Source organism: Pyrgilauda ruficollis, unplaced genomic scaffold (assembly GCF_017590135.1).
Source record: "Pyrgilauda ruficollis isolate IOZ18807 unplaced genomic scaffold, ASM1759013v1 scaffold3, whole genome shotgun sequence".
NCBI lineage: Eukaryota > Metazoa > Chordata > Aves > Passeriformes > Passeridae > Pyrgilauda > Pyrgilauda ruficollis.
Genome location: NW_024524377.1, coordinates 6993145 through 7018037, shown reverse-complemented (window position 1 = coordinate 7018037; position 24893 = coordinate 6993145). Strand labels below are relative to the sequence as shown.

The 24893-nt window shown below is 39.7% G+C and overlaps 1 protein-coding gene across 1 annotated transcript; it reads right to left on the bottom strand.

The window, feature by feature from the left end:
• Window positions 1-1543: 1543 nt before the first annotated feature.
• Window positions 1544-22858, bottom strand: CFAP221 (cilia and flagella associated protein 221). Its single transcript, XM_041473276.1, has 25 exons — window positions 22653-22858; window positions 20919-21097; window positions 20395-20495; window positions 19311-19397; window positions 19110-19205; window positions 18132-18232; window positions 15941-16044; window positions 14882-15041; window positions 14329-14449; window positions 14131-14242; window positions 13806-13911; window positions 12977-13064; window positions 11809-11898; window positions 10758-10853; window positions 9452-9542; window positions 7762-7889; window positions 7240-7320; window positions 6733-6840; window positions 6459-6614; window positions 4859-5017; window positions 4382-4476; window positions 3776-3865; window positions 3454-3573; window positions 2507-2536; window positions 1544-1900 (listed from the first exon to the last, which is right to left on the bottom strand). Exons 2-25 carry the CDS (start codon window positions 21049-21051, stop codon window positions 1777-1779), a joined length of 2577 nt encoding a protein of 858 aa, XP_041329210.1. The 5' UTR covers window positions 21052-21097; window positions 22653-22858; the 3' UTR covers window positions 1544-1776.
• Between the last annotated feature and the right edge of the window lie 2035 nt (window positions 22859-24893).

Genomic DNA, 24893 nt, shown 5'->3' with positions numbered 1-24893 from the left:
ACCAGGGGTTGACTTAAGTGGTCTCATGAAAACCTAAGACTTCAGATAATTTAGCCAAATTTCATGTTCTTAGACACAGCTGGGCTGGCTCAGATGGTTTATTACCTCCATATCCTGGAGAGATATAAAGCACAGACATCTGCACATTACCATCAGTCCCTTTGAATTTTAGGAAGATTTTAGTGCAAGGTAATGGATTTTCTTACCTTCTCTGCACACTGAAACTTGGCCCCTAAAAACCTTAAAATATAGAAAGGAGGATCACTTCTACAGAAAGGGAGTTGATTTCTTTGAAGGCTGGTGTCTACCGCTGGAGAATGGAGAAGCATGATTAATTTCCATTGGGATGACCAGGAAACTGTTGTGGAGAAGGGAGGCAGGGTGATACTGCTGTAAGAAAAAGAGATTAAGTTTGTTTACTCACTATTGTTTCTGGACACTTATTCCATCTGTACTAGACTAGATATTTAGCAGACAGATAATTCTTTGGAACTGTTATCTATGTTTGATTTACCTAAGCAGTGAATTATGAACTGTGAATGCTTTCACTGTAAACTCTGATCATGTTTTTGGTCATGTTAAAAGACATATTCAACTCTTAGCTCATCTCTTAAAAGATCAACTGCTTCCCTCAGGACTCCTAGAAGAGAAAAAACAATGTGTACAAGTTCAGGCAGTTGTTTGTAGTTAGAGAAATCTGCAGATATCCAGACCTGCATTCTGAACAATCCCTTGTCAATTAGACAGTTAGCAGAAACTTAGCCACTTTTTGTTTCTTCGAAATGAGCAGAGATAGTTTGTAGCTAGTATAATACAGGCTATTCTACAGTTGTTCACCCCGCTTTCTCATTGTCTGTCTCCCTGAGGTTTTTACAAGTTGTCTACACTGATCACTCTCTGAAATAAACTTCTTAGGCATTTTAAGTATACCTGGAAAGAAGTATGGCTCCTAGGAATGTAGTGTGTATTGTTGCAATTTCCATGCCTTTTAGTAGAGAAGATTTGTGTTTTCAGCACAAACAGCCTGGATCACTCTGTAAAATGAGCAATCAATTCATTATGGATAAAAACAATTTTGTCTGAAGTCCAGCTTGCTGACAAGAAAGTAGGAGACATCTCAGCTGCAAGATGATATGCTGAGAAATCTCCTTTCCTAGGAAATACACCCAGAGCATTATAGGTTTCTCATGAGGCTCTGCCGTTCATTCACTCAACCCATGCATGCTTTTGCCAAGACCTGTGCACTCACTGAGTGAAATCCCTGAACAGCTATTGAGACTTGTTTGGGCATTGTCTTTGTAGACAGTAATGGTGTCCAAGGCTTCCTTTTCCTTAAAAATATCAAATGTATTATTTACTGTCAAGTCTGAGATTTAGCAACTTACCTGCAAAAATTCACGACAGGTCATAACTAAAAAAAACAAAATCAGAAGATTGTGGTCATGAGGTCTTTTCACATTTTATTTGAAAACTGTGGGCTGTAAACTAATTACCAAACTATTTACATGGTAGTACTGAGGTTTTCTGGTCCTTCACACCATAAGAAAATAAGCAAGTCCAAGGCTGAGGTTTCTCACTGGAGTAAATTTTGTGTTTGGGATAGTGAGCACAGTGAGAGTCCTTGACAGAGGTGGCATTACTGGTGGTTCTCTTCTCTTCTCTCTGCATATGAAGTTGATGACCTCACTGAACAAAAGTAAATGTAGCTGAGATGGGGGAGGCCTCATACATTAACAGGATAAGCAGGGCCAGGCCATGAACTTTGTAAAATTACTCTTATTCCAGAATAAGGGTTTTATTAAGTGCTTTCAGCTTCAATGTCTCCAGATGTTTTCGAATCTTCTCTCCCATCTCACTGTTCTGGAGTTGAAAATGTCCATCTGGACCATTGTGTGGGTCTCTGCAAGAAATTTAAAGCATCATTTGTATTTATAATAATCAGGAAAACTACTTAGGAATGTCTTTAAAATCCAGAGAAAGAGACACTCGCAATTTCTTTTCTCATAATGAACACAGGGTATTCCATCACTGATGCAGAACTGAAAAGGTAGTGAAACTCTGGAAAGAACACTTAACTCTTGGCTTGGCCAGTCAGAAAAGTTAACCATCTGACAGGTCAACACAAACTGACTATTACATTTTATCCATGTAGGGACACATGCTGTGATTGCCAGAACAAGGGCAGCCACATTTGTCCTGGTTTGCCTTAAGGCCAGAAATGCTGAAACTGCTGTAGAGGAGCAGTATGTTCTCTGTCACCCAGTGAAACACCACCACCTCAATAACAACAAAGAACCTTTCAGTGACAAAACAAAGGATTGGGACTTCATTGTTTGCTGAGAAATTTTTGCTTCCCTCTTTACAAACCCAAAATAATAGAGAAGATTTCAACAAGTAAATATCAATACCCAGAGTTGTCTAATACTAAAAATTATTTTAAATTTTTTTTCTGAAAACATCTAAGATTTAAGAAAAAAAAGAAACTTAAGGTTATAAAATGACTCACCCAGGAAAAGCACTGTCCAGCACTGTATCACTGTGGAGGAAAAAGGCCACTCTTTAGTTACTCAAGTTGTCCCAAATCCTCATGTTCTGTCAACCAGTGTCATAAAATGTAAAAACCAGTACTAAGTGCAACACATCTGCATTTTTACAGCAAATTCTTTTCAATCAGTGCTGTAGTAATCACTAGACAGCAATCAGTGTTTTCTCAGAAACCTCAAAATAGCAGTACTGTTTTAAATTTTAATAGCTGACAGCTGAATGGGATTTCAATGCCAATCAAATTACTCCCCTCTAATAGTAAAGCAGACATTCAAATCTCTTGATAGCTCTCAAAGATGAGGTTATCTTGAACATCCTGGTATCTGAGCCACATCATGACCACTTTAAAGAGGGGAGAACTGTTGGACAGAAATGAATTCACTTGCCCCAAGGTTAAAATTCAGCGCTTTCACCTGTGGTGCTCTGCACTCACGTGTCACCCACACTGCCTGCTGTGATGTGTGTTGGGGGAGTGTGAAGCTCAAGCAGAGCAAACATGAAACTCATAAGAAAAACCAGAGAAAAAAGCACCATGCCAAGGGGAAATTCTAAGGGCCCTTTTCTCTGCCAGCATTAATAAATATCTAACCAAAAGGGTCAATGAAAAGCAAAAGTCACTGCTCCAAGAATGCTGAACATCTCTAAGAAAGCAAGCAAACCGCCTCAAGTGTTAGATCATGCTGATATAACCATAATCAGAGATTCAGGTCAATGTATCACGTTCACAGCTGCCTTCTGAAGTAAAACCCAGAGACTGAATTTGCAGTGCAAATTTGCTCAAAGTACTAGATCTGCTTTCCACTTGTGATGGAGTCCCTAGAGCATCTCAGTATGACTTTCTATGGAATTCTGAAAGGGATGCTTGACTTTAGATTCCATTTCTCTCTCCTAATTTCAAAATATACCTACCTTTCTATTTTTGCTGATTGTTCTTCATCCTCTTCTGAGAGTGGCCCCCCAATCTGTGGAAATTCAGCTTTCACCATCTCTGGAGTAAGAATCATGTTGAACTCAGCTTCATCTGTCTCACTGAAAATTAGTAAGATGATTAACAATTTGCCTTTGTCCTTTTGAAAGTATTTTTTAGCCAACAAGAACAAAAGTATGTTTTATGCAAAAGACACTTTGTGCTTTTGCTTTTTAGGATCTCTTGGGACAGGTTTTGACACATCCATACAAGTGGTTTACACAGATTCAATAACAGCATATACAGAACAGAGAAGAAACTTACAGGTCAATTATGTTCTCTTTGTCTCTCTCAGGTAAGTCATTCAGCACTGGTGGTACATCTGCTGGAAGCATATCTGAACTGTAAGGGTCCCTGTGATGGAAATAGTATTAGTTTAATGTATTAATACTAATGGCATTTTCATATTTTGAAGCTTCACAACAGTTGCAGTTACAATGAAGATGATGTACTTTTAAATATTTGTGGAAAATCTGGCTGCACCAGAAACTGCTGTGATATGAGGGAATGTGAGCCTGAGAGATGTTGGCTACCACTGGTTGCAAGTGTCCATAAATTAAAGGTTTTACAGACAGATAGAGTTGGTACCTCCTGGTGTCTTCTAGGACTGAGTCAACAAGCTTTCAGGAGAGATGTTATTGAAAGCCCAGACTGGAATTCTCCTTCCTGGGATAGGCATTTCTTTTAATGATATTGCTCTTAATCCACCCTTCTAGGAGCTCAGTTTCTGTTGGTTTTGGATTTCTGAGCAGCAATTAATTCCACTTGTAGGCCCACTTTCATTTGTGGGACTAGTGACTGATCAATTTAGTTACAGGCAGCAGAAACTAGTGCAGGACAGAAGATTGGTATTTTCAAATTCTTTCTTACCTAAGTGCTGTATTTGTCAATGTGGGAATGTTAGAAAAAGTGGAATACTCCAGTGGTGAGAATTTTCTCCATTCCATTACTCCACAAATCACTTCCTGAAATGACAATTGATATAAAATCAGACCTCTAATACATAATGCTATAGGGAGAGAGGCTTGCAGGACAGAGCATCATGGCTGAGAATTGAATGTGGGGAGCTGAGTATTTCAAAGATCCTCCCAAGGACATGAAAACACAACAGTGAACACATGGGAAGAGCAAAGAAACACAAAGGCATAAGTAAGAGACATGGATAAAGCCTAAGTAGAATTAGTCATCCTGACCTATGTACTGACTATTTAGGTGCATGCATAATTTATATTTGAAAATATTTTCTATCTAGAATGACTCCACCTTCCATTTTGATTCCTTAGAGCAAGTTCTCAGGAAGAACATACCCAAGACACGTACCCATACAATAAACCCAAAAGGCCATACCTTGTGATCCAGAAACTTCTTTTGTGTGACTGGAATACTGGATCCTTTGGGGCATTCCTTGGTAACAATATATTTTGGATGAGGACAAAGATGATATTCAATATTTGATTCACAATAGGCCAAAGGAAGTAAAAATGGAACTAATCCTGGAGTGGGGTTCTAAAAACAATGAAGAGATTATTTTAATAAATTGTTCTGAGTACCATAACAAATCTAATTAATGAAAATTCAGTTCTTACAACTAATGTTGTACAACCCAGATTCACAGTTTTGTCTTATTGTGACTGCTCTGTTTGGTATAATCCTTCACTTTCTGTACCTTACCCTCAGCCTACAATGTTGTCTGATTTATTCATGCTCCCTACTGTCTAAAATACTGCAATTTAGCTGTTGTCTCCAAGTCTGGAAGAAAAAACTATTGCCCAATTATTCTGAAATCCATTGATGATTCTCTGAATAGTTCAGAATCCAAGAAGAGAAAATGGACTTGCTATGGTGGAAGCCACAGCACACATGGCTTCACATTCTCCTATCCATTTCCCTGCATTAGCATCTGTTTCTGGATAAAGCCCAGTGCTGGGTAGTGTGGGATCAAGCTGTGCCTGGCTCTCACACTGCTATGACAGAGGGATGAAAGAGATGCACAGAGGATCTCATCAGCACGTCCACCGGAGTCCTGGCTGCGTGTGAGGAGGATGAGTCTACATCCTAGATGTTATGCCAAGGTCACCAGACCTGCAGGGCTGGGAGCCAGAGCCACCCACAGCAGGCACAGTGCCATGCTGGTGGGAGATCTGCCTGTGCCCATGCACAGCCCTGCACTGAGCCCTGCAGCTGTCTCTGCCTGCTCAGAGGCACCTCGGGATCTCCAGGCTGTGCTGCACTGTGGGAAATACCTCCTGCAGCTGGTGACACCCAGCACAATCTACATGACAACAGTAACAGAAAACCCTCCCATGCAAGTGGCAGTGATTTTTTGAATCTCTGTGTCTAACAACTTGGAAATGTGGTTTGGGATGCTGCGAGAACTCTTAGAAACTGTAAGGCAGCAGGATGCAATGTGAGCAGAGTTTGACTTCACTTCTCTGTTTACCCACGGATTAGGCAGATCTGTAGTCACCCAGCTGAACAGGAGGAAAACACTGCACCTATCCTACCTACCTGGGCAAGAATGTGAGGTTACAGATGGACTGAGATGCCAAGATCATGGCCTTTCCTCTAACGTCCAAATGGGGAAACAAATGGAGAAGAAGAGAGGGGTTCCATGGTGTTCCCAGAAACCCCATGATCAATGATCATTTGTGGAGTGTCAGACTGGAAGAGTCTCCAGTTCTCTGCTTTCTCTGCAATTTTGTCTTATCATCCCTCCCCTGAACTAATCTAAACCCACCCTAACTGAAACGGTGCCCCTCTCAGTGGGATGAACTCTGTGATTCCTATCTACCAAAGCTTGCACCATGAAGGATTAGTCTCACTCTGGATAGTTTTAAAACCAATCTGAGTAAGAAAACTTCCCACATATTCCACATCAGGCTTCTGATGAAACAAGCATGCTTCTGCTTCTTTCTTAAGTTCTTTATGGAAGCAAACTCCTACTTACAAAAATGCGAAGTGGGTTGCTCTCTCTTGGGTGGAATAAAGCTTGGGGAGGAACCAGGTGTAACAGGCTGATATCCCCTTCTGCTGCTTCTTTGTCAAAATCTCTCCTCTGAGAGGGCTGCCCCTCAGGAGAAGGAGCTACTTGAATCAATTCATCCTTGAAAAATACAGACATCAAAGATTTTTAGAGTGTAGTAAATCTTTCAGTATAAAACGTTGAGACAAAATTAATCAAATAACTTGTGGAAAAGTAGGGTTGGGAGTGACTTTGTTACCTGGGCTCCCTGCCTCAGTGGTCGGGAAAGTTTTACAGGTTTGTAACTTGTAGCTGCATAGTGTGTACAAACTGGCTGATACTTCATAATGTTGCAATGCTGAGGAACCTAAGTGCAAAGAAAAAAGATGTGCTGCAGAAAGTGACAATGATCACTTTCAGTTAACTCATAAATGGAGTGGAATGCTTGGCTTTATCATGGACACATCATATCTCCATGGTAAAAGACACTTGGAGCGCTCTCCCAGGACATGATACATAACCAAAACTTTAAGAAGCCATACTTCATCAGAACTTTGATCTTTGAGATACAATAATTTCAGCTGAGGTCTGGAGAGAGGGGAATATTGCTGGCTGTAAACTGGGTACTTACGGAAACTGGTGAGCTTTGGTTTTAATAAAAGCACACTAATCATACAGCCTTATTAAGGCAACATTTTTACTGGGCTGTGCAGAGGCCGTTTAACTGCACAGGTAAGAGAAACATGGGGGAGCTGTACTGACTCACTTTCAAGTCATAAAAAGGAAGAATATGTTCGACTTTCACGTCTGCAGATTCAATAGGAACTGGGCCAAGAGCATCAGGTGCCTGAAACAGAACAGTATTTAAAACCAGTAATATGGTGGGCATTTTGTTTGGTATTGGCAACAATCCATGAGCACAGCTAACTGAAAACATATGGAAATAATTATGCAAATATTTGTTTTATACAGTTTGATATTTCTGTTGTTCTTTCTTGGACTCCAGCATTTCAGTTATTTTTTTTTCTTTGCTTCTGAAAAAATGGATGCTAACCTGAGCATTAATGTATTGTTCACAATTTTAGGATACAATTAAGAAAATGAAAATATTTTTTTACTGTTTTCAGCAGAACCCTTAGTAAATCTGAAGTCCTGAATTAATTTGCCAGAACCCTGGAACACCAGTCACACTGTGAAATTTTAATAAAAGGACTATCAGCCCTGGGGCCAATGTCTACAACAAAATTCTGTCTAGAGTGCTGACTAATATTTGAGTTACTGTACCTACCAAATAACTGTGTAGTTCATGGGACCTGTAAAAGGGGAATTCAAAAGGCAATATACGATCTTCAGATATTCTGGAAGAAAAGTCCTTATGTTCTTCACTCTTCTCTCCTTTGCTGAAACTCCTGCTTTCTGTCATGAGTGGAAACCAAATATTAAGATTTTGTAATGTATCTTAATACACTGTTTCAGAATAGAATCAAGCCACAAAATGTATTTAACATTTTCCTAAACCAGGATGTCTAGTAATTTAAATATAAAAAGTAAGGTAATACTTCCTAAAGACTTCAAATGTCACATCTATAAGATATGGGCATAATACCTTGAATAGCAGACAGATTTAATTTCCTCTTTCCTAGAAAGACATCACAGCCCATTCCTTCCAACATGATTCACAGCAAGGCTGAGACAAGTCAGAGGCCTCTTCTCTCTTACACTACATGTCATTATACCTTCTATTTGCAGCATTCCTGCATCTCCTGCATCCTGGGCATTAAAAGTGCCTATCTGCAGAAGCACCTTAGGAAAAGGCCTAATATGGAAAAGTGTGTCTCAGGAGCTGTCAAATTGTGTGTGTCTACAAGGGAGTGAGAAATAGGAGGCTCAAATTCTTCTCTGTCTCCTATTTACCCAACTGTGACTTCCATCCAAAGCCAGTTTTCTTCTATGATGTTAAATAACAAGTCACTTTTCCAGACCAGCACGTTCATTTCAGTGTAAAAAAAAAAGCAATTGATTAAAAACTTCTATGAGAAAACAATGAGGACAAAAACTCAACCACCTGGCAATGTGTCTCATGGTTTCTACTGCTCATTTCACTGAGTTCAGACATCTTGCCTTCATCACATTCAGGTGTCTTTCCCCCTTCCATCCCCCCTGCAGTAAGCTCCTCTCATCCTGCGACTCTCACCTCCTGGGCTCCACCTGATCTGTTCATCTCCCTGTCTCTCACACAGTCCCATCTGTCCTTTCATTGCTCCTCAGGCCTACACACAGAACCACAGAATGGTTTGGGTTAGAAGGAACCTTTAAAAACCACCTAGTCCAACCCTTCTGCCAGGGGCAGGGACATCTATCACTACATCAGGTTGCCCAAAGCCCCACCCAACCTGGCCTTGAACAGTTCCAATGATGGATGATCCACAGCTTCTGCCTACTATTAAGTAGATAAACTGCAAGGTTTCTAAGAATAGTTAATCACATTTCTTAAACATGGTAAATAATGTGTATGGAAAATAGATGTATCTTGACTACAGCCATTTCCACCCCTTAGCAGGGCCTGTTGCCATAGGATAAGTGGTAATGGTTTTGAACTAAAATAAGGTACTTTCAGACTAGGTATAAGGAAGAAATTTTTTTGCAACAAGGATGGTAAAACACTGGAACAAGTTGCCCAAAGAGGTGATGGATGTCCCATCCCTGACAACATTTAAGGTCAGGCTGGACAGGGCTCTGAGCAACCTGCTCTCATTGAAGATGTCCCTGCCTATTGCAGGGAGGTTGGACAGGATGGCCTTTAAAAGCCATCCAATCCAAATCACTCTATGCCTCTACCTTGTCACACTTCTATTTCTTTCTGGAAAACTCCTTTCTAAGGACTCTGTGTTTATATGTAATGCATCTGACACACTGCAACACAACCTGAATTATCATAGGCCATGGCCAAAATATCAACTTGTTCTTCTAATCCTTACCAGACACAGATCCTTCCTCCAGACCTCCAGCCTCCCTGGGCAGTCCACGGAACAGAAGCAATAAACGTTTTAGACGAATCTGAACCAAAATCTGAAAGAATGATTTTTAAATTCAAGTCAAACACCCTAAGATTTACAGCCATAGAAATACTGTATGTGTTGCACCTGTAGTTATTCTCCAGAGCTCACTCAGACACCTCTGTTTGAGAATTTTAATATAGTTTTCTGTTCAGAGAAAATGGGAAAGATGTAGAATGGATCTCAACTCTATAATGACATTTCACAATAAATACAGTTAAATTTTTAAATTTAGTCTTACAGGTTAATCAGACTTTCTTTTTTTTTTTTTTTTTTGCTAGGTCCTAATCCTTCAGCTGTGTTTACTGGCATATACAGATGAAACAGAGGGTGAACAGTCAGTCAAGCAGGGCCATATGAATATTTGTAGCTCTGAGAATGAGGATAGCAAACAGTAACCTGCACTGTGGTTTTGCCCATACCCCACAGGGTAAAAATGAAGAATCCTAGGTTTTAATACCAGATGGGACCATTTGGTTGCCTCTTTATTTGTACAATAAAAAAGAGCATTTAATTTCAAGACCTCAGTATTATAAATAGATTGAAGAATATCCAAACTGGACACTAGAAGAGCAGGACATTTCCATCTTGCTTGCTACATTAAGATTTACTGAGGAAAAAGTAGTGGTGATGTAAGATAATACTTAAACCAAATGAAATAAATTATTTTAGTGATTAGTTTTTAGTTTCCAGATCTCTACCTTCGTTATTTGAATTGCTACCTGTTGTTTCCATGTTCTCATCATGTACCATGGCTAAGATCCTCCATCATCAGTAACCTCAGAGGAGCTGGAAGGTGCTGTTCTCTCCCTCTACTTTCCCTCTCCAAATTAAATGTCTCCTTACAGAGTAAGTGCTCTAAGCCCTGAACATCTTGGTGGCTCTACACAGAACTCACTCCAGCTTATTAAAGTCTTTCTTGTACTAGGAGCCCAAAACTGGGTGCAGTATTCTGTATGCATTTTCAAAGCTCTTTTGTACAGAAGTATTTTTTACTTTTAAAAAAATCTGAATTTATCTGCATTTGTTTAGTATCAATTGCAATACGAAAGTTTAGTTGAATACAAAACTTACTCCAGATCCTTATTTCCTGTGAGGTAGGGGCATATTTATCAAACTACCGAACCCCTAGCTAGCTGTGAACAGTTCTCACATGCTGGTTGCATGTTTTTTTGTGTTGTTTCCCAGGTGTCACGCCCTCACACTGCATTCTGGTTGTTTACTTTACCTTGTATGCTGCTTGTTGGAATTTTCTGAACATCCTCTTTCTGCTGTCCCAAGGGTCATTATTGAGCAAGTCGAATGTGGGATGGACACTTGGTTGCTGCACAGTGTATTTTTAAAAAAGGGAACAGAAAAGAAAAAGGACAACCCTTTTTACAACTAGATAAGGTAGAACTTTTCTCCATCCCAAGTCATACTTTGGCCTGAATTCGTATGTTATTTCATAATACTGAAATTGGGCCAGTGAAAATATTTGTAGCATTGGCATTTAACCAGAAGCCTTCACTGCAAGGCTTAATGGGAGGTAATCACCAAGTTTGTGCAGATATAGTACAGAGAATGCAGAGATAATGTGCATGGTCTGCATCCACACAAATTACCAGCACCGACTGGGACTTCAGCGCACTCCACGGGCATTTGGACAGCAGAGAGAATGGACAGGGGCTCTACCAAATACACAATTTATCTTCACAGACATGAAGTTGAAACAGCTGTAAGGACTCAAATCAAGCACCCAGCAAAACGAGTATCCTTTCTCCAATAATGGCACATACCCAAAGAAGAGTGAAAGACACCAAAGAGAAGGGCAAAAACATCTAAGTACCAGAAAGGTTCCTGTCAATCTGACCTGCAGGTAAAGGTTGGAAATCTTGTGATATGCTTAACTTTACAATGAGGAATGAGAAAGCTTCTCCTGAGAGATCTTTCAGAAACAAGCAATGAAATCTCAGGTTAGGCCTGCAGATTTTTACTTGACTCTCAGATCAAAACATTAAAAGATGAGCTGCGCATGTAGCATGGTGTTTGCCCTACCTAAAAGTAAAATGAGAAATAACACTTGACTCTCATATTAGATCAGAACATTTAGAAGATGAGCTGTGCATGTAGCATGGTGTTTGCCCTACCTAAAAGTAAAATGAGAAATAAGGCACTGACACAGAAATAGAAATATCAGGAGGAAAAGTATTCAGTGTCAAACATCTATGGCTATTTGTTAGCTTGGGAGGTGATAATTTAGCATGCACATAGCAGGCTCTAAAAACATATGAACAAACCTGGTCGACATGCCGGGTAACACGTCTGAAGGAAACTTCTACTTCACCCCTCTGAAACTCCTGTTCTATGATAGGATCTCCTCTTTGGAGCTAATTTAAAGAAAAATCACATTAGCACAAAGCATCCAGTGTATTATTTCCTCCATTACAATTAGGGAAATACACCATGTAACACTCTGGAGGGGTTTAACAAAACACAGACTTCATTCCCTTTTAGGGTGTGATTATTGCAACCCTTAAGCAAGTCAAACAAAGTAAAGTAATGTCTTTTCAGGTCTGAGTTTCAATCAAATCTCTGTCCTAATGAAACATGGTTTGCTTTGCATAGCCAAATCAGCAGGATAGGAAATAAATGCATCTAAAACTAATTCAGTAATACATCAGTCTCACAATTCAGATTATTTTTCACCCATTTCCTTCTTCTTAGTATTAAATATAATGTTTTATATTGTCTAATTCAGTGTATAAATCAAGCCTCTACCCTATGTATAAATAATTTCACTCCCACAAACAGCTGGAAGTCAGTGGGATGCCTGACTACTTGAATACCCAGGAGGCAGGATAAGAGGGACAGGCCCCACCTGTCCCTGAGGGCTGTGCCACACTGGGAAAAATATTTCCTGCCACCAAGTATTGCTTATTGCTCTTGTCACCTCTGTGGAAGAGGACCTGCAGTGACTGGAAGAAATCAAAGAGAGAGAGGGTGAAAATGCAGAAGTGCAACCTGATGAATTATCTCCCCATGGTTCTGTGTGGGAGTACTGACTGGATCTAGCTCTTTGAATGCAAGCCATTGAGGACAGCAGCTCCTCAGAGGTACAATACAAACTGAATGCTGGATGTGGCCTTGGTGCTGACAGGATTATGCTGGAATGTGGCACTCTGATGAGACTGGGTGGCTGGGTAGAAATCTGCTCACTTGGGCAAATATTGTTACATTTCTGGTAACACCCTACTCTTCTCTCTGTCTACCTTCAAGATAAAAACACCCCTGAAACAGTGATGCACAGGCACAATAAAGATATGACTGCAGTTACAAGCACAACTAGCACAGGTTTGCATAATGAAGAAAAACTGAAATAGAGAGCTTGAAGATACAATTCACAGTGCACTACATAATCTTAAGGTATAAGATTTTAAATTTATAGAAAAACAATAAAAGGCTAACCTTGTATTGCTCTTCTTCCCTTTGACGGCTTTCAATAATCTCTTTTTTAAACTCCACAGAGATTGGATCACTTCCCTTATGAACTTGCCTGCATTTACAGTGGAGACAAGAAAAATGCTTTACTTAATGCACAGTTTGCTTCATTCAAAGGCTAACAGACTTACTCCCCTCTTCCTGAGGTGCCTAGGAGTCCATGACATTCCATGTATGAGATGACCTGTGGATTTCAAATGAAACCATCATGTGCTTGAAGATCCAACTGTGTTCTGCTTTGCACCACTTGATGTACAACAGAATAATGAAATCATTAAGGCTGGAAAAATCCTCTAAAATCTTTGAGTCCAGCCATTAACCCAACACTGCCTAACACTTCACTAAACTATGTCCACATCTATCAGCACTACATCTACATGTTTTTTGAACACTTTCAAGAGTAATTCTTCTCTTACTCCATTATTCATTTTAGCCTCAATTTATTGACAGCCATGACAAAATCTTCCTTTGGCCTTAAGGGCACAAGATGAGATGCCTGAGAACAAGGTAAGGCAAACCAGGTTTTCAGGAGGTTTTTTTTGAATGGAACAATAAGGCAATCAAAGTCCTCATAGGGTACTACTATGCATTACTACTGAGTCTGCTCTTAGCAGGAGAGAAAAAAAAAAAAAACAAAAAAAACCAACAGTAATTTAGGCTTAAACCAAATATATTGAGACACAAAATGGCAGCATTCTGCACTAGTGAACATTGCATACATCATTCATAGAGGCCTTGGTTAAGCAAATCCCAGTCTTGTTAACATGGTTAATTAACATGGTTAACTAACACTTACCACTTTAGATGATTTGCTTCCTCTTCCTGAACATTTTGTTTGACTTTTAGTTGAAATACAGCATCCTTCATCTGTCTTGTTTTTTTCCCTTTGCCTTGGGACACGGCTGGAGGAACATCAGAAACCCAAATCACACCTTGGTCTAGATTGGATTTTTAATTGTGAAAAACATCCATTAAGATAACTGTACCCATTAATACATAAAGCTAAGGAGAGAGTTCTCACAGAAACAACAGTCACATCACATCAGCAATTCTGAAGCCAAGCTCCTCATTAGAGCTACAAATAATGCTAAGACCAAGTTTATGCTGCTTAATTACTTTACCTTCTTTTATGTCCTTTAACTTCAATTTGCCTGGTTCCTGAATCAAAACAGTAGCTACAGCATACGGATTTGACAAGTCTGTGGGGAATCTGAGGTTCTGGTATTCAATTTCCTATGAGATATAAATTAATAGGAAGAAACTGAAACATGGAAGAGTTCCAGCCCAGAAAAGTACTTGTAATTATTATCTTTTCACACCTTTAGTTTTTGAGCAGGCTTCGACTGTAGTTGGCTGAACCGGTCTCTTCTCCACAACACAGGTTTTCTAGACACAGCTTTTTTCTCTGGATGACTTTGTTGTTCATCAAAATATTCTTTTCTAGATGTCAGAAGGACACATATTCCTTTCATAAGTATTCTCTAAATGGCATATAAGTCAAATTTTTCCACAAAAAATTTAAGTACAGTCCAAAAGGCTCAACCCCCCCGGCCCTGCATCTTGCAAGGCCTCAAAAATAAGAATAATGAGTGGGAATGACAGAAGCTGAGGATGCTCAACATTTCTTTAGGGAAATGTAACTTCTCATTATATTTATTTTGTTTGTTACATTTCATGTAGATTAAGGATGTTCTAATCAAACTGTGTAAAAAAGCAGGTACATGTATCAATAGTAGAATTACTTCAGTGCATGGTAAGTCTCCAAAGAAACCAATGCTTAAAAAGATCATAGCACAATTGTATGAAATCTTATTACATGAATATCTTTTAGAACTGGGCAAAACCACTCCAAGACCAGTCAGTCACACATACATCAGAGCCCCATGTGGTATTGATGTTCCTGTGAATACACACACATAGGGTTTTGTGTGAAACTCTGAAATCCGTAACTGCATTGCCATTTGTGCTGTTCCATACTCAAGTGGGGAATACTTCACAGTTACTTTGACTTTTCCATTGGCTGGAATGATTCCTGTGATTAGAGGAGAAGAACAATAAGAGTCCATATCAGCCCACTTAAGTGTACTGGAACTCATTCTGGGCTACTTTTTTTCAAACAACTTAATTGTTTGAATGGATGGTAGTAGGCATGGAAAATCTTTCTGGTCACAAAGCATCTTTCAAAACCTATGTCTTGCTGCCAGATAATAGAAGATATTTTGCAATAGCAGAGAGATTTGACAGTAGGGCTATAATATTTCATACTGCTGTGAAAATGACTGCCTGTTTATATGTAGAAATTCTGCACCTGCATCTGCTAGTCTTAACTCTTTGGCACTTTCTGCTTTCATGGGCAAAGCATTTATAAACATATTCCTCTGTGCTTTTCCAAGCTAGGGGACTCATCTGGATTTGATGCATTACCTGTCTCTGCTTGACCTTATTTCCTACTACCTATTTCATTATTTTTTCAAACACTTTAACCACTATTCACATCCCTAAACATTCAGGGCCTTTCCCAACCTAAGTGATTCTATGATACTGTGATTACTCTGAGCACAGTGGCTTTGAGTAGGAGCTGAGACTTTTTAGTGCTTTTCAGATGCCTTCAGCCATAGTTTCAGGTTACCAAAATTTCTGACTTAAGTTTTACTGGTATAACCCTATTTCAGGGCTATTCTTCTGGGAAAATAAAGGCTGCATGGACCATTTGGAACATCCCATATTTTGTCAAAGCTGGGCATTACCTAAAGAAACTTACAGCCAAGATGGCTATTTGGCATGAGGCTGAAAATGACTGGCAGCATTTACCTGCAAAAGCTTTGCCTGAGGCAACGATTTTTTTCTGTACAGCACTGAATACACTGTCACAAGTAACTACACTTAATAGATACAGATTTAACATTTAGAATTTTCAAGAAGTCAATCTACCAAATGTCGGCTGGACAGTGAAGGCTCTGTGAGGCTGAATAATATCAATGTGGAATTCAAAATCTATGGGACAGCTGCACTGCAGTGGGATAACATACTCCTTACTGAAAAGAGAGAAAGGAAAAATTATGTTAATCAAAGTACAGTTGTTCATCAATTACAAGCTGGGAAATTGTATTATACACACCATGCAGTAAATTACCTGCATTCAGGGGGCTGGGTTACTTATTAATGTGAAAATCATAATTTCTCACTGTGCCAAAAGAGCAAAATATTTCAGATCTTTCATCCCCCCAGGAAATAAACGTTAAATATTGACTTGAATGCTGGACATTACTTTCTCCTACCCATACAAAATTTGCTTATATAAAAATTTTATACATTAGTTTTTGGAAGTTATTTATGCAAATCCTCAAATTCTTACAGACTGTAATATCTAGCAAGTACAAACAATGCAAACTAGAGCAACAATGCGTACAGAACCAGAAATCAGCCTTTTCCCATGGCCCTCCTCATGAAAGACAACGAGAAAAGGAAGTGTTGAAAACTCCAACACATCAGAATGACTGAACTTTAACCATTGTAGAAATAATGGTGCTGGGGCTGAATTTTCAGAATAGCCCTTTAAGTCTCATGCAGGTTATGTGAGGAGTATTAGCACACATCTTTTCAACCTGTCTTGCCTTTGCATGCAAGTGTTTTCACAGACCAAACTAAACATAAAAGCATTGGTGCACCACCATTCATCACCCTGCAAATCAAGATCCATTTACGCAGGCTTATTTCTGGTTTTTATCAGTTCTCTGAAATCCTACCCTGCTGATTAGCAAAGAATGCATGTTACACAGTGTTCCTCTGGAAAACACATTTTAAAATGCCTAAAGAAATAAGCAATAATAGCCAAGTTCTTTTTTCTCTGCCTCACTATGGCCTGTTCACAAAGAAGATGCAATGCAGACCGGGCAGGCAATTGGTTTTAGGGGATACTGCAGCTTGAACAGCAACCAAAGTGCCTTAAAAACAAGCCAAATATGCCACCTGTTACCTAACAGATCTTCTGTACCTAAGGAGAATGGTGGGTGGTAGAATATCGATTTTATCCTACATTTATGGAAGTAAAAGGCAGTTTTTCCACTGAGTTCATGGGCTATGAATTGAGCCCAAATTTTATTGGGTTCTGTAAAGCACCGGCTACATCTTTCATTTTTAGAAATTTTTTAATAGTTTACTGCTGAAAAATACTGGTAAAAATTAAGGTTTGAAACCACAAGTTTTGTTTTCAGGAATTATTCCAAATTTCCTCAGGAGTATTTTTGGGCATCCCTGCTGTGTTAAAAAAAAAAATAAAAAATCTCATTATTCAAAATTTTATTTTATTCTCTTTCTAATATCTTCTCTGTACTCTGAGAGATGAAAATTCTGTATACTCCAGCACTAAAATGGAGCAAATAACAGAATCCAATCATGCCTAGAGGCCCCAGAATATCAGGAGTTATGTTCAGTCCTGTGAAAAACTTGCAATGTTATGATTCACTGAAGTTCAACAGACTAAAGGGCATTAGAAAAACAAACAAACAAAAAGACACAAATGTTATTCTGCAGTGCTTGGCTCATTTTTACTACAGAATTTTGCATGTTTCTTGTATGTGCCTTTCCTATTAATATTTCTGTGCTTCAGTAAAATTCATGAGTCACTATCAACTCATAGGCTAAGACAAAACCACCTGCTAAGACTTTTACTTCCTAGAATTCACTCAAATCTTTACACTAACACAAATCACCATAACTACAACTAATATAGCAAATATACTGCACAACTAGGCCCTAATAAACAGAATCTGCCTTCTCCTTTTCCCCTTCTCAGTTCCTATTAACAGCTATTATTGATTAGTTCAAGAGAACAGCCAGTGTTGTATCCACGCAATAGACAAAGTAAAATGAAGTCTAGCTCATTAAATACTTTTAAATACAAAAAGCAAAAATAACCAGCCCCATTTTCATATATATTTAGCTTGCACAGCATTTATGTTATGGTGAATGTGCACCTGAAACTGTTCATATACAGAATTATTTTGCAGTCCAGACGGCAGCTGAGTTTCTTAAAGGCTTTCAACATTATGTTTTATGAATAGAGGAAAATGGGATTGGGCATGTCTTGTAAAATGTAGACAAATGTCTGCCCTTAACTCACCTCTGACCAATTGATACATCAGACAGATTTATAAATGATGGAAATTCTACAACATTCACAGCAGGGTAAGCATGCATGGGAACAACGAACGTATCATCTCCCTACAAACAAACAAACAAACAAGCAAACAAGTGCAAATATTTATATCTTACAATAAGTAAATCATAGAATCATATAATGTTAAGGGTTGGAAGGAAGCTTAAGGATCATCCAGTCCCAACACCCCCTGCCATTGGCAGGGACACCTCGCACTAGACTGGGCTGACCGAGGCCTTATCCAACCTGGCCTGGAACACTGACAGGCTTGGGGCATCCCCATCTTCCTGGGCAACTGTTCCAGTGTCTCGCCACCCTCACAGTAAAGAATTTCTTCCTAATATCTAACCTAAATTTCCTGTCTTTCAGTTTGTACCCATTACTCCTTGTTCTATCACTACAGTTCCTGATGAAGAGTCCCTCTCCAGCTTCCTTGTAGTCCCTTTCAGATACTGGAAGGCTGCTATGAGGTCTCCATGCAACCTTCTCTTCCCCAGGCTGAACAGGCCCAACTTTCTCAGCCTGGTATGGAAATAAAAAGTTTCTCAAGTAGTTGGCCAGTAAGTGGGCATAAAACATCTTCAAAATTATCACTGTGTTGTACCTCAGAACATTAATATTCTACTTGCTTTCAGTATCTTTCTGTCTTTCCATATTTTATGCAACTTTCTAGAGCTCCTCAGAGCTGCCCAGCTAAGTCATTACATCAGTGTGGCACAAAGACTGATCTACTGGCAAAGAACAGCAGAATAAGTCATATAATCTTGCCTACTGCTCTGGGAAGTTTACAGAGAAAAATTTTTAATGCTTTAGGTTAAATATTCCAATCAAGACTCACTGGGAATAAATCTGTGTGTCTCTAGAAGATTAACTATACCTTTATCATTATCATCATACTTGTTTCATTCCATTACATCTCTGTGTTTTGCAATGAATCCTCACCTCACAGTGAATTCGGATGCAGTCATAGTAATACCTCCATTCATCAGGGCAAAAGTCAACAGTAACCACAAGGGACAGACCAGGGACAAGCCGGTGCTAGAAAATGACCCAAAACAAGACAGAAGCCACGTAAAAGCTGCTTATATGGCACAAAACCTGTGCTGCATGCAAAGAGCAGCGTGAAGACTTTCTGGCACTTACTGTTTTGTTGTATTTGATCTGAAAATATATCGTCTGGGGTGGTATTATGTTAAGGTTTACTGCCTTGGTAGAAATATTTATCAGCTTCTGCAGAACAAAAGAAAACAAAAACCACAAAACACTTTACAATATAATAGGTCAGTTAAGAATGCCAGCTATATACTTTTTGTAAAAGTATATAGCAAGAAGTAATAATTTTTACTTTAGTAGACATAATTCTAAATATGGTCTGAATTTAAAATAAAATTATGCAAAACTTACATCCTGCATTTTTATTCTTTGGAAACAAGTCACAATTTTTAACCAAGGAATAACAGTTAGTCTTGCTACAAAGATGCTGCTATCGAATCAATTTCTGATGCTGTTTTGCTTATGTGCAAAAGGAACAAATATTTTATTTGGAACAAACAATTTATTGATCACTTTTAGGGACATCTGAAACAACAAGAATTAATAATACTTCATGGTTCTTTTTTGGTGTATAATCAACAGACTTTTGGACAGTGACCGTTCAGCCTGCAAAGCCTCCTGCATTTGTTTACTTTCATTACATTCAGAGAACCTAGTCCAATATAACTACCAACCTCTGTCTCAATACACTTAAAATATGAATAACAAAGGCACACAAAGGGAAAGCAGAGAGTAGAAAAGGAAATACCCAAACCATTCACAAGGAAAGGCAATCAAATCTATGCACAGAATTTCCTTTCTCAGATAAATTGTTCTTGGCAAAAGACCAGAGGTGCTTTCAAAACTTTCCCACCAGTGAACATGTTTGCAGACACAGTGACAGTCCAAGGACATTTTGAAAACAAGTCTCTTGTGGAGTTAAAGGCCAAATCCTTCATTCATGATGTGCAAGTCACATACCACAAACACTGATGCAGACAAGGGAAACAGGGAGTATAAAGGATGGTGATGCTCACAGCCTGGTACTCATCTCTTTTGTTACCGCAGGGCCACTGAATTTAAGTGCTGCTTTTTAGAGCACTCCACAGGGCAAAGGCCTCAAGACCACAAGGAGTCAACTCAGATTCTGCAGTCCTTTTATGAGCCCCAAGGGGATCTCTGCTCCAGAGCTTACCAGCATCTGTTGGTGATGTTTTCCAACTTCATACCCTCCATAGTGTAATACAGCAGGCTCAGCCTGTACAACCCTGCTCCTCTGACATTCTGAATAAATCTCTATAGATCACAAAACAGGGAGAAAAAGAGAGCAGAAGCACACATGAGTAGTACTTACATTGAAGCAATCTAGTTATGCTGTACTGATTTATTATCAAGGAAAAAAATATATATATATAATTTCTCCTTTTAAGCAGGCATGGATTTATAACGGAAAGTTATGGCACCATCCACTACCCAAGCAGATCCATGATCCTGCCACCAGCTCATCTCTTGGCATCATGGCTTCAACAAGCCACCCAAAGCTTTAGGGTCAGCCAGGATCAGCACAGCCACTATTTCTTTCCTGACTACCCCTCCCATGATTTAAGCTCTCAGGAAGCTGCAATTTAAGCAACAGGATGGGAGTTGCAAAGAAAATAACAGCCAAGTGTGTCCTAGAATTGCCACAAGGTTGGGAACAGTCAGAGAGCAGGAACTTACTTGATTCCAGCAGGTGATTGGGGACAGGTCTTTTTTTAGGTTCCTCCACGAGGCTGCTGAGGAGACTGGGTACTTTCTTCAAGGATCCCCGCGTGACCGTGATGTCTGGGGAGGCTGACTGAACCAGGTCCATGTTAGGACAGAAACAGGCTCTCACTGGCACTAAAATTCCTCAGTGCCTGTGGTCAAATGAAAACAACATAATGATCAAAATATCTTCTTTCACACTGGTACCACCTGTTGCCAAAAACTGCCTAAAAGCATTTAGGAGAGGGAGCTACTTTTTTTCCCCTGCTGAAGTAGATTACTCTGTGTGTGCAAAGTACAAGGAGAGAAGGATTCCAGAAAACCTCACTCCCACTGCAAGGCCCAGCACTTTGGGCATCTGTTCTAAGGCTTGCTGGGGACATTTGCCTTTCAGGTCTGTGTATAACACCTCTGTTGTCCTTCATGTCCCCCAGCAAAGAGGAAGAGAGCAGGTTCTGTTAATTCCACTATCTGAACTGATTTCTGCAGACATGTTCTTTCAATCTCTGGGTTTTTGAGTTGTTTGGGTGTTTGAGTTGTTAACTGGGGTGTTTGAGTTGTTAACTTGCAGATTAATTTTTAATTTTTAAATATTAATATGAGGGATAAGAAATCTGGCATTTGAATATTTTGTTTGGATAGCATCATCTGGGTCATTTGTTCAGTGAAGATAACTGTAAACACAAAAAGCCATGGGCATTACAGGTCCTGTGTTAAGTATGCAGAGTTATCAGAACATAAACTTCTCTAATGACAAGTGCAAATTTTACATAATAAAGACACCAGGCATGAACCATCCACCAGAAATTATCTTCATAAATAGAGCACACAGAGCCCTTGGCTCTTTTAGGAACTGGAGAACTGCATGGAGACAAAGATACAATACTTTTGGAACAAATACTGAATTCAAAAGCCATGCTGGGATTTTCAGCCCTCAAGCAGGCAGCACTCAACAGTTTCAAAGCTGAACCATTACTCCACCTCCTCCATTACATTTTATGGTCTCATCTCTGGTATTTGTCTGATTTTCCAGTCTGCTTTAGATCTTTCAGGCACAACTTGAGAGGTGCTTCAAGCTCATAAATTGCTGTTCTGATTTATGGTTTTGTGCAGTATTAAATAATAAATAAGCAAGAAGCTTAAAATAATGTGCTACCAGGACCCTGGCCTTCATAATATTTTCCACTCAATAACACCAAGCACAATTTTTCCACTCACAACAGAAAACCTGTAAGAGGAGCTGCATTATTGTGCACAAGAGTAAATTTCTTCTGATGTAGCAAGACCAAACTCAGACAAAAAACACTGCAAAAAAAAATTCTAAACATAAGGATAAGGCTTACATTTTTTCCACTTGTGTTCTTCAACTTTAATTTATATCACTGCCACCCTCTTCCTCCTGGTCAGCATTCCACATCAGGAATGCAAGGTTGGAAAAGGTGTAGGCAGACATAAGTCTCCTCAAAGGATTCCTGGTATAACCTTTTCAGTAATTTACAGTGATGATGCCATCATGGCTCACCAACTTCAATAACACACTGCGTGCTGCTCAAAGGGCTAACACAGGACAAATCCTTAAGGTCCTGGAATGTCAGAATACCTGATGTTCTTAAATTTTCCAGACAGCTGTGTCTATGGAGAATTTGTGCGTGTGTGTGAAGCCACCAAGAGAACTGTGAAACCCTGTGAGCCCGTGGTGAAACTCACCCCAAGCGCCCTCAGACCAGCTTATCGCCCTACTCCTTGCCAGCGCTAGGGCTTTCTAATCCCTTCTAGCGCCTCGGAACTTCTCGCACACTTCACCACAACGAAGGGTGAGCTGCAAAGCCATCACAGCTGCGAGAGGCTGGAAAAGGCATCGCTGTGCACAACCCGTACCTGCGGCGGCCACAGCCCGAGAGAGATCCGGCACAGCCCGGTGGCCCCTGCCAGCCCTCCCGGAGCCCCGGCACAGCCCGGTTGCCTCTGTCAGCCCTACCGGAGCCCCGGCACAGCCCGGTTGCCCCCGTCAGCCCTCTCCGAGCCCCGCGGCCCGGCCCGGCCCGGCCCGGCCCTCACGGCGGCCCCACGGCGGTCGCTCGGCAACGGGGCAGCCGCGCTGGGCCGCGCTATTCAGCGGCTGGGCAGGATCCCAACAGCGGCGCTCCGGATCCTCTGCCGGCGAAAAGTACAAAATAAGAATAAAAAACATTCCTCCCACCCCGTCACTTTTTTTTTTTTTTTTTTTTTAAATTCTTCTCCCCAGTAAGCATCATTTTCAGTACTCCCAGTGTGGCCACAGACAGAGCACAGGCACTTCTTTCCCGTTAAAAACCGTCATCTGTTAACACCTCAATTGTACTTACTTGGTTTAAAACAGATTTTGAAAGGTTTATTACAATATTATTTAAAAGAAAAACAAACCACCCAAACCACCCTCTTTTTCTCTTTCCCTCCCCTCACCTTTCCCCACTTTGATGTTCTTGCTTTCAGCATTAAAGGGCCATCCCTTGGAAAGAACTCCTGGAAACCTTTCTTCAGTGTGTTTTTATATCACCCATAAATTATGAAGATTTTTTCCTAAATGGGTACAGGGGAGAAGAGAAAGCAAAGAAACCAAAGTTTTCTTCCTTCCCCCCCACCCTTAAGACAGGTGATCTGGACTAAGAATAAAATAATTCACTTTCAGTTTTTCTAACGCAGGGTAAAATGTGTCCAAAAGTAGTGCAACATTCATTTTGGATAAAAATGTAAGCAAGAAAAGCTTCAGATAAAATTCAGATCCCAGAACATAGTTCCCATACTTAGCAAGATGTAATTGCTTATGCTTAGAAAAAACTATTCCTGTACCCTTGACATGATGTCTTAAATATAGGCTTAATATAGAAAGCCAGAATTATTTCCACGAGTTTTTTCCTTATATATTCTAAAAATGAAATTGTTCACTTTCAGTTTTTCTAACATAGAGGTAAAATAGAGTATATTTCTCCTCACAATTCACAAGTACATCAGTCTGTTTGGACAGCGAGAGCTGAGTGTAAACCAAAAACCATGTCTGCTTCCACATCAGAGGGTCTAAACATGATGCACCTCTGGAGAAGCACTCTGTAAAGTTTCCTGGGAACAGCAAATGAGTGGAAAAGGTAGGTGAAAAGAGTGCCAACAAACCTTCGGATTTCCTTGGGAAGGCTGATATAAATAAAGAATATTAACCAGGGTTTAAATAGGTGATTCTTGCCTCAATTTTATCTCTATTCCAAATATCAGATGAAAAATGTTTGGACTGATTGTCAAGCTGTAGTAAAGTCATTGCAAACAATTTAATTATTTAGCAAAGGGAGGAGAAAATTTAGTTGTTTCAAGCACTAATGGAATTTTTAAGTATTAATAAAGAAATATTTACAATTAAAGTCAGTTAGTGTTTGATAAGTAAACAATCAGAATAGTACAAAGCAATTTCTTCTATTTACTCCTAAAGTTAAAGTGAAAGGTCTTTTGAAATGGTGTGAACAAATTCAGATGTTTCTTTCCTGGTTTAGATATCAGACTTGAAAGAAATTCCAGCTGTGACAAATTTACAAGGGGTATACGTAGTAGGTATAAAAGCAAATGCACACAGCTCTTGTTTAATTAAACAAACATATAATTTGGGGCTCTGTGAATTCTTGGTAGTAATTCTTTGTAGTCTGCTGCTGCTGTTAGGTTTCCCAGCTCTCCCTGTCTGTCCCGCTGGGCTGACATCTGCTGTGAGTAAAACAATGGTTTGCACAGGTGAGAATCTCCCAGGTTTTATTTTGCATCCATCTTTCAAACAGCCTGCATGTGAATAAAATGGGAGGATCACAAAATATTAATCCACACCGTTGGCATTTAAATCCAGCCTTGACTCTCCAGACTCCTGGGCCTGTTTTGGAAGAAGCGCCACACTCCAAAGTACATTCAGAAGCAAAGCTCTCTCAATTACATAAA

Coding starts and splice junctions, on each gene's coding strand:
- CFAP221 (XM_041473276.1), bottom strand. CDS start 21,051: ATGGACCTGGTTCAGTCAGCCTCCCCAGACATCACGGTCACGCGGGGA. Junction 18,233..19,109: donor GCATCCGAATTCACTGTGAG/GTGAGGATTCAT, acceptor GTTTGTTTGTAG/GGAGATGATACGTTCGTTGT. Junction 15,042..15,940: donor CACTGTCCAGCCGACATTTG/GTAGATTGACTT, acceptor CTCTAATCACAG/GAATCATTCCAGCCAATGGA.